The 9,982-nt window shown below is 34.7% G+C and overlaps 1 protein-coding gene across 2 annotated transcripts; it reads right to left on the bottom strand.

Moving 5' to 3' along the window:
• Positions 1-6,964: 6,964 nt before the first annotated feature.
• Positions 6,965-9,539, bottom strand: LOC107889672 (ethylene-responsive transcription factor ABR1). 2 transcript variants are annotated; one of them, XM_016814198.2, is made up of 3 exons: positions 9,316-9,536; positions 8,754-9,216; positions 6,965-7,951 (listed from the first exon to the last, which is right to left on the bottom strand). In XM_016814198.2, the coding sequence occupies exons 2-3, from the start codon at positions 9,097-9,099 to the stop codon at positions 7,206-7,208; spliced, it is 1,092 nt and encodes a 363-aa protein (XP_016669687.2). In that variant the 5' UTR covers positions 9,100-9,216; positions 9,316-9,536; the 3' UTR covers positions 6,965-7,205. The 2 variants fall into 2 exon arrangements, with proteins under 2 accessions (XP_016669687.2, XP_016669683.2); XM_016814194.2 differs by having other exon boundaries at positions 8,754-9,539.
• Between the last annotated feature and the right edge of the window lie 443 nt (positions 9,540-9,982).

Raw genomic sequence — 9,982 nt, 5'->3', positions numbered from 1 at the left:
AGGGACTATTTTGTAAAAGTTGTAGAAAAGGGTAGGAAAATATGAAATGAAGGAAAAATGTGGGCTGTTATGAACATGAAAAATGTTCGGTTAGGCTTGGGTAACCAAGAAATCCCATACATTGCATTATCCGAGCTTAGGGACTAAATTGCAAATATATGAAAGTATAGGGGTAAAATAGTAATTTTACCTAAGTATGAATTTTGGGGTCATTTTGAGTAATGCATGTATTAAACGAGCTAAATTTGGTATTATAGATCAAGAGAACTGAGATACGGGTCTTGATGGGGAAAGAGCAAGGTTTACGAGGTTTAGGCTTGATTTCTAATATTTTGTACCGAGGTAAGTACATATGCAAATAAATACATTAATTATTGTCATTAAATGATTTATTGATATTTGTACGCTTAATATGCTTATTTGGCTATGTTGATAATATAACATGTTTTGATACCTTATTATATGATTATGTGACGTTGGCCATGTGAAAGAAACCATTTATACGAGTACGTTCGGTAAAGGTCTGGAAGTCTAAGATCCCGTTTGAACCTTAGGAATAGTTGAGGATACAAGTGACATGTCACTAGGACAGTCATGTGTGTTATGAGCTCATTTAATATGTGATACATGCTAGGGTCTGGGTGCTGGGTATCCTGAGTTGTGTTTGGATACTCTCTTAGCTCTTTGAGTAGCCCCGTTGAGAGCGGCATGTGATTCTGTGATATGAGGCACTTCGGTGCACTTTCTGTCAGGTAGCCAAGGCTACGTTCAGGCACTTCTATGCATTTCTTTCGTGTGTCCGAATCATATTCCAAGTGTTCAACGGGTAACATTATATGAATTCCGAAAGTAAAATTTAAGTAAGCCATATGTATGCAAGATGGCATAAGTATGTACTAAAACCCTATGAGGACTTAGTATATGATGATATTATGGAAAGATCTGTATTTGGATAAGCATGTGCATATGAATATGGAAGGTAAAATATATATATATATAACATGATGAAAAGTATCATAATAGATAAGTAATTATGCGTAGATTATCAATAATTGCAAAAATGCAGATTATCGGTATGTGTACTTACTAAGCTTTATAGCTTACCCTCCTCTCTTTTCCCTTCTCTTTAGATACGTCAAGCTAGCTCAAAGGATCAGGGAACGTCGGAGATCAGATCATACTATCCTCAAGAAATCTGGGTGTAAAAAGGGTTAATTATTTTGGTCATGGCATGCATAGGAAAACTTGTCTATTTTTTGTATATGTGTCATGTTGAAGTAGCCAAGTATAATGGCTCATTTGGGTATTGATTATTTTGTATGTGGCCATGTGATTTGGTCCATATTAATGATTGGGATGTATCCCTAAGTTTATCTTTACATGCATACTAAGATGTGTATGTGTTGGTTTGATGGATGACTATTCAATTGTTAGTATGTGGTTGCATGATTTAGCACTCATAATGGAATGATAATAAGGAGTATGGTAAACCATGGAATTGGTGTGGAATGACTAAAAGATAAGGTTTTGTGTGTACTAATGGTCTAGTATAGAAGGAGTCATAGTAATGCTATAATGTTGCATGTTTAAGTGTCTAAATATAACATGGGATATGCCATTGAACATATGGAAGTGTATGATTGTTTAAGGGTGACCAATGGCTTAGAGAGTAGCCTCCAAATGGTCCATATAGGTAGACACATGATTAGCCCCATTGGCGTGTCGTTTGGCCGTGTGTCCCCTACACCTTAAATTTTAGGTTAACGTGCATGGTAGTAAACACACAGGCGGAGACACAGCTGTGTGTCTCAACCGTGTAGAGGACACGGCCTCTGGCTATGCGCGTGTTCTTGGCCGTGTGCCTTAAATTTTTATGATGACGTCATAAACAGAATGCTCGCTAATATCACATGGGCTACCAAACGGGCGTGTGCTAGGCCGTGTGAGGGGCACGGGCTAAGAACACGGGCATGTGCTTGGCCGTGTGAAAACCCTATAGGTTCAAAATAGATAATAAATCCAAAAATTCAACACAAGTGTGGGAAATGGGCGTGTCCCCAAAAACACAGGCGTGTCCCAAGCACACGGGTATGTGCAACGCCTCCACACGGGCCTGTGAGGCTTTAACCTAGAAATTTTCTTAGAATTTTCGTAAGTTCTCGGTTTAGTCCCAGACTGCCAATAAGGTATGTTTTGGGCCTCGTAGGTCCATAATAGGGACATTTGAACTTGTTTTGAAGGGTTTTAGATTGGATGAAATTTTATGGCCTGGTTTTGCATGTTTGTTTTTGTTTAAGTCCGGTAACGCCTCGTACCCTATCCCAGTCTCAGATACGGGTAAGGGGTGTTACAGTGTGGGCTGGATAAGTGGAAGCTATCTTCCCAAAGTCCTTCCGTTATTTCTTGATTACTCTTCGTGAATTGATTTAATGGAAACGACGTTGAATGATACTTTGGCTTTGAATTTTAATTGACAATTCATAAGCTAGATCTCATAGGGTTAGGATTACTTGATGAAACTCTTATTTTCTTTAATGACTGAAGCGTCGATCTACTTTAATACACTGTTTCATTCTATGTTTTTATTTATTTATAAAATTACATGTTTTCAAACTCTAGACATAGATGGATGTACAACATGTTCATTAAATTAATCTAAATATGACAAGGTTAGGTTAATGAGATTGAGATTGAATGATATGAGCGAATGTTCGATAGAACACTTGTAGTAGCCTCTAGACATGGAGTCACATTCATACGAAAAGAAAACAAAACATTGCAAGGTATCATGCTAAAGGCCTATAGACATATATCGCTTAAGGCAAGGTAGCTTGAGGTCTTGATCTCAAAAGAAATAGACCATTTTAGAACTCTTCTGTGCAGTAGGTTGAGTATGGTTTTGTCAAGGCATTATTGTTAGTAAGGGCATATTCTTAGTAATCTTGACATTCCAAATCAACATTGTAGACCCTCTATCATTTTCCGTAGTATCTTTGCCATAACATCTTTTTAGTTGTTTACTTGTTCGCTTGCATATTATTCACGTGATTATTTTCGAATTTTGTCATTGTATTCTTACTCTTGTCTGGTCATGTCAAAGCAGTTTTCATTACTGCATACATTATTATTCCTTCTAATTTCCATTTCATTCTTATCATTAATTTTTTCATAACATTAATCATATCTCACTCTAATAACTTGACCAAATTATATCGTTCTAATCCCTGTGGAGACGGTCTCAATTATCACTTTATTAATTGATTCGACGTGTATACTTGCAGAATTCACATATCATTTCACACGTGACACACATATATAGAGGATTAAATTAAAATAATGTGAAAATATGTTTCATGTATTTTAATTTATAAATTTGTCTTTTCAAATTTATTAAATATTGTATTTAATAAAATTTGATTTAAATTAAATTGATATCTCCTTAAAGATAAAATCCTAGAATTCCATTTAGTGGTTGATAATTATTCAAAACAGTTTTGAATGAATAAAAAAATCTCATTTTCATTTTCTTACCCAAAAATACTATCTTTTGACTAGAAGCAAAAAGGAAAAACTTGTTTTCATTTTTCTCTCGAAAGTGTTTTGAGAGATTTTTCTAATCAGTTATCATCCGGGTAGATTACATAAAGGTTAGGACTTTTGCATTATGGTTTACGACACAGATTGAGGAATCAAACGTCATACCAGTGCAACTTTCAGATCATCAAAGGTATATTTTTCATCCTTTCTTAGCCTGGGTCCGATCCTCATACATGGATCCCTGGATTCTGGTCGTCGAAATATTTTTCTATTGCACCAAGAGGTGTACTGATGATCCAAAAACTATGACATTTCATTGTCTCTTACACAAAACATGTAGCTCTCTAACAAGAGCAGAATGATAGAATCCGTCCCATCCATGGTTAACCAGTTTGACAGCTTCAGTGCTATCACTTTATACAATAATCTCAATGTGCTCCAATGATGATCTGAAGCCAACCGAATCGACTTACTCAATGCGCCATTTGTGCTGAAAGAAGCAACAATGCTATTTACAGGATCATTGTAAGCTATACATAGGCTTCACTGCGACACTCTTTTAAGGTCCAAGCCTTTATTCTGAAAAATGAACTAATTTCATTACTTCCAAGTATAAAAACATGTTGTTACAAAACAACTCTCCCAAACAACTTCCTTCCTAATAATACACCATTGATTGGTGATACCCCGTACCAAGCAAACATCAAAATTGAACTCAAAGAAATTATTTCTTCTTGTATTTGGCACCAGTTGGCTCTATGCATCTCTGGCCCCGACATAATCTCGCAAGCATAAAAGGTAGTTTCAATATAGCAAGAACAAATCTGGTACGTATTAATGGTTAAAATGCCTCTTCTACATCTCTTGCAATTAGTCAATAAGTGACTATGTACTGCCAACTAAACAATTTGTCTCACAAGTTAAGGTCCATGGATTTTCCAAATGCGCCTCCACTTGTCATCGGTTGGACCCTAAGAGTTACACACAATCTTAGTGTAGGCAGTTGCCACTAGAAACTTGACATTGGCAATGTCACGCCACAAGTATAAATATGGGTTAGCCCTCATGGAAGTAGGTGTCATGGTAGCAATTTTGATATTCATTTAATAATCAATATAGTGTGTCAAACAATTCCATTCCTAACCATCTTCTAAAGTCACATAATCAACCACGCAGCTAGAAATTTGCATTTCCATAGGGATTACAAAATGATTCACCAAAGGCCTCATACCCTAGACCCAACTATCTTCCCAAAACAAAACAACTCTTCTATCCTTTACACTTTAGTGAATACTTTCCCGTAGCACATCCAAACTTTAGACAAAGACCTCCATACAAAAGAGTGTGATGATCTAGTAATAGACATTGGACAACCATATTTAAGCTTATATTTACTTCTTAGCACTTGAACCCATTTGTTTTAGTAATTAGTTGAAATTCAAGCTTTAAAAGAAAAGCTTCGTTCTGGTCAACTAACTTCCTTAAACCTAATTAAATCAACTCACATTAATCCTTAACTATATTCGTTTTCTCAAATAGGCATCTAAACTAATTTTTCCCTACATTAATACTTCTGTTAATCAGTCAGTCGTTAGTAAACTTTAATCAATAATGGCGTGACCTAATCACCAATTAACACATGCCAAAAAAAGTCACATAAGCAATCTATCTCATTATTTGTACAAAATAATTCTAAAAAAATGAATTTTTAAATAATTCTAAAAAAATGAATTTTTTTCTTATTTTATAAAATTATTTTAATATTAATCAAAAATAATATTTAAAAAATAAAAATATTTCCCTCACTCCCATCTCTCTCCTCTCTCCCCTACTGTCGTTTCTCCCCTTTCCATTGATTGTCGTTTCTCCCTTTACTTGGGGTTTCATTGGATGTGGTTCCAACTTTCATAGAAAAACATGTCTTTGACATCATGGTATGAATAGAATGTTGTGATATTGGACAATGACTATCTCTAAACATCCCTATCTAATTTAACAATCATGAATTCAACAAAAAATTCATACAATTTCTTTATTTCTCCTTTTTAGCTAATAATTAGCATTAAAATACAACTCAATTTTTTTAAAAAAAGTACATTATTTAAAAGAAAACTCATTTCTCTATTTCTCTTTTTGAAGAATGAAACAAGGATTTAACAAAGGAAAATGTTTAAAAATAGTTGAAAATTTGAGCGTACCTCATGAACTATTGGTTCTAAGTTGGGATTGAAGAGAAGAGAGACCATACGAGTTGAATTGAGTCAAAGAGGACAAGAGTCGAAGGGTTGAATTGAGTAGAATCATTCGATTTCCTAAAACCTTAGAGAATTAGCTAGAATTTGAAAGGACTTGCATTTTATATGTATAAACAAATATAAATTATCTTTTCTAAGTTGGGGACTCAATAAGAGCTGAAATAAATAGTAGAGCGAATTAACTTGGTGGGTTTAGAGTTCAAAGCTCGCTGTAGTTTTGTCTCTATCTAATTAGGAGTTTTAGGGATTTGTTTTCATAAAATGTGAGATTTCAACCCTTGTTGATAGAAGCTTATATGTTGAGGGAAAGGAGGCAGGGGAGAGAAAGAGGGATGGTAAGGGGTTTGCTTAAGTGGTTTTTTTTACCATGTGTTGATTGGTGATTGGTTGGCCAACGTTGACTAATGGCTGACTAAAGGAGGTACTAATGCTAGAAAAAAATTAGTTTAATAACTCAAATTAATAGAAAAGAAGAAAAAGAAGAAGAAGAAGAAGTAGTGGGTATTTATTTGTGAAAATGGGTACAATTTAGAGGAAATTTTTTATATTAAGCCTTGATCTTAAGTGAATGATTTGTTTAAAAATTTCAACACGGTAAAAAATTTATTAATGTTTCAAATCAATTTTATTAAACAACTCCTACACCATAAATAAGAGTAAATTACTACGAGACACATCTTTAACCAACAATTCCTACTATTTGACATGGTCGTGGGTATGGCGTTGGAACAGGGAAAAGACATTTTTTTTATGGTGGGAGGTTTGTGATAGTAAAGCGATGTCCAAGTTGTGACGTGATTGGATAGCTGCCTGCCAATGCTGCAAGTCGAGTCAAACACTGAGGTCCTTAATGTGTTCTCTCTCTTTTCTCCGCTCTCCCAAGTCTCAACCGTACCTATTTTTCCTTCATTCTCTTTTCTGATATGAACTTAGGATCAGTTGTGATGGAAGAATATGAATATTCGCCATGAGACGTAATCTCTTCAATTCTAATTTTAACCAATCCACCATATTTCAACTTCCCAGAAATAGACATGAGTAAGTCAACTCTAAGATGCATATTGCCTGCATAAACAACGTTTTTAGGCCTCCATTCAAACAAATAGTAAAAGGCCTACTCGAGAGTCGAGAGGATTTTTCTTAAAGAACGCGAGGAGGCGGAAAGCGAGATATAATTATCAAGCACAACAAGATTTCTTCTTTAATAGAAAACAACGAAGTACATCATTAATGAATCTTCGGCTTCTAACATTTTAAGTTACATAAAATCCTAGATCCTTGTGTTTTTATCCCCTATTTACTTTATACTACACGAAAATATAAGTTGAACAAAAAAATATAATAAAATAAGAAGGGAAAACATGTTCTAATTTTTTCAAAAATATTTATATATAAAAAATGAGATTACTATTATTAACCAGAGGATGAAGGACAAGACCACGGCGGCACCGGAAAATCTGACTCACTTGCCGGAGTTCGATCAGAGGGTTGCCTGAAAATGCTCATTTGTTGGTGCTCAGCAAAAAGCAGAGGAAAAGAAGCAGAGGAAGATGATGATGATGACCCAGAAGCCGCAAAAGAAGCCGGCAAAGATGGAAAAGACGACGACACCATTGGCTGCTGGATATTAGCAAACTGAGAATATTGAATCATTTGGTCTACCAAGCTTGTAGCTTGTTGTCCATGCAAATCACCAGAATTCTGTAGCAACTGAGAGTACTGCCAATAGTCTCTCAGCATATCATTTGTAGAGCTCTGAAGAGGCTGGGAATCGTAATATGTTGGCATTGAAGTAGAATCAGAAGCTGAAAAATGGGTTGTTAGAGAACTAGAAACCGATGTTTGGGTACCAGGAAAATTCTGCATTTGTTGAGGAACAAGCCTGACATTTTCCGGAAAATTTAACTTGGCCCTGTTTCCCCTGAATCTCAAGGCAGCTTCATCATAGGCTCTTGCAGCAGCTTCTGCTGTATCAAACGTACCAAGCCAAACTCTTGCTGCTTTGTGCGGATCACGTATTTCTGCTGCCCATTTTCCCCACGGCCTTTGCCTAACGCCTCTATATCTCCTCCTTAGCTCCGCGGTTTCTTCATAGGCTGCTGCTGATGTTTCTGTTGATGTAGTTGGTGGTGCAACAGTGCTTGCAGCCTCTTCAGCAACTATTTAAAATAATGGATTGAGAGATTGTTAAATATAGGTTGATGATTGAGAGATTGTTGAATCCTTAATGAAGGTGGTGGTCATGCTGAATACTGATCAACTGTTTCATTGCAGCTTTGAGTTTACAAATGTTTGTCCAATCTCCAGAGTTAATTAATTGAAAGTTGAATACCACCAAGTTAAGCAGGGGCTTACTTAGGGGAGTTCGCAGACGTCTGCCCTTAAAATGAAACTTTTTCCATTTAAGATTTTTTAAAATTTTTAAAATTTTAAATTAATAAAATAAAATTGCACCTTTAACTTTATTAAAAATCATAAAAAAATTTATTTAATCCTTTATAAATTATAAATATATAAATTATTAAAATAATAAACTTACATTTTTATTATCTTAAAATTTATAATTTAATTCCAAACCCTAAAAAATTTTCTTCCTTTCCCCTTGCCCTTGAAGTTGAAGGCAAATATAACTTGATGAAGACATGCAATATTGTATTATAGTTTTATTAAAAAGAAAGTAATGAACACACAGTTATGTGATGAATGACAACTAAAAATGGTTTTTATTAAATTAGTGGTAATAGACTAATAGTAAGAAAGTAAAATATATGTACTGTATGTATGTATGCATGTGTATAATTATATATATAGGTTATGGTTATATGATCTATGTAAGAAAATGTAAGGAAAGAAAAACAGGAACGATTGCCTATATTTTAACTAAATGGAAACGACAAAAGATAATGAAAATCAGTGTGCAAAAAAAGAGTAGTTGAAGAAATGGATGGAAAAAGTAAGTACCCATAGTTGCACCAGATGATGAATCAGCAATGGAGCCTCTAAAACCAGCAAAATTTATTTGAACCCTTGGTAAAGACTCAATGAATTGAGCAGTGACCTCTTCTTCACGCCCTCGTTTCTGACCAATCCAGAGACCAGAGCCGAAACCGGAACCGGAACCAGAACCAGAAGGGGAAGCAGAAGGTGAAGGTGAAGCAGCTGAGGCCGAGCCACTGTAGCCAAAACTAGATGGGGCCATGCCAGCTAAGTTAGCACCGTAAGCAGAAGCCCTTTGTCCAGAAACACCATGCGTCAGGCCAGACAACTGGGTTGCTTGTGCTCGGTTTCCATGCTGCTGCATCATCATCGGTTGGTTCTGTTGGGATTGTATTTGATGGGAGTAGCCATCTTGTTGTTCTTCAGTACCGCCATCTCCAGCCGGAGGAAACCTGACGTACTCACCTGACCCCCTTTGATGCGCCACCTTGTTGAGTAAGCACATCAACACCGATATAATCTATGGGGATTCCGGTTTTGGCTTTACTGAATAAATAATAATAATAATAATTCTATAAAGACTTACCCTGCTAAGAGGGGATTTTGCCGCAAAATTTGAAGGAGAGAAGACCCTTTGTATTGCAATTAAGGTGAAAGGATTTTATTATATGTCGATCCAAGGATTTTCTAGTGCTGAAGCTTTGATCAGTTTCAGCCGCCATTCAAATAGTGCACACATTACTCCTCAAATTTACCACTTCATAAAACCACCACAAAATCCCCGATGGATTGCATTTTAGTTCTTCTAATATAAAAATAGATAAATTAATTTGTATATGTTAAATTACTGAACAAAACAGTATTTTTATTAAATATTTGTTTTAGTGTTTTTGTATAAGGTCTAACAACAAATTTAACCCTTAGCATTTATACTATTAAATTTTTTCCCTACTCTTTTATTGAAAGTAAATTAAAATTTTTTAAAACTAATAAAGTTAAAAGGTAAAAAAATGTCTTAGTAACAATTCTTTTTAAAGAAATCAATTAAGCTCTTTGAAAATCATTAAAAGATCATAAAAATTATAAACAAAATTTATAAAGATAGTTAAAAAATTTTAAAATTTAAAATTATAAACTTTTAAATAAAAATTAACAATATTGACCCATTAAATTTTAATTTTTTTAAAGAAAAAATTGGGATTAGATTTCAAAAATCTTATAACCATTAGATAAAAAAAGGTTAAAATATGTCA

Source organism: Gossypium hirsutum, chromosome A06 (genome assembly GCF_007990345.1).
Source record: "Gossypium hirsutum isolate 1008001.06 chromosome A06, Gossypium_hirsutum_v2.1, whole genome shotgun sequence".
NCBI classification, from domain to species: Eukaryota; Viridiplantae; Streptophyta; class Magnoliopsida; order Malvales; family Malvaceae; genus Gossypium; species Gossypium hirsutum.
The sequence above is the reverse complement of the archived record's forward strand: the minus strand, read 5'-3'. Positions and strand labels throughout refer to the sequence as shown.

Excerpts from the sequence above, each read along its gene's own strand:
- LOC107889672 (XM_016814194.2), bottom strand. The coding sequence starts at position 9,234 with ATGTGCTTACTCAACAAGGTGGCGCATCAAAGGGGGTCAGGTGAGTAC. Across the intron at positions 7,952-8,753 it reads ATCATCTGGTGCAACTATGG|TTGCTGAAGAGGCTGCAAGC; the intron begins GTACTTACTTTT and ends TATTTTAAATAG.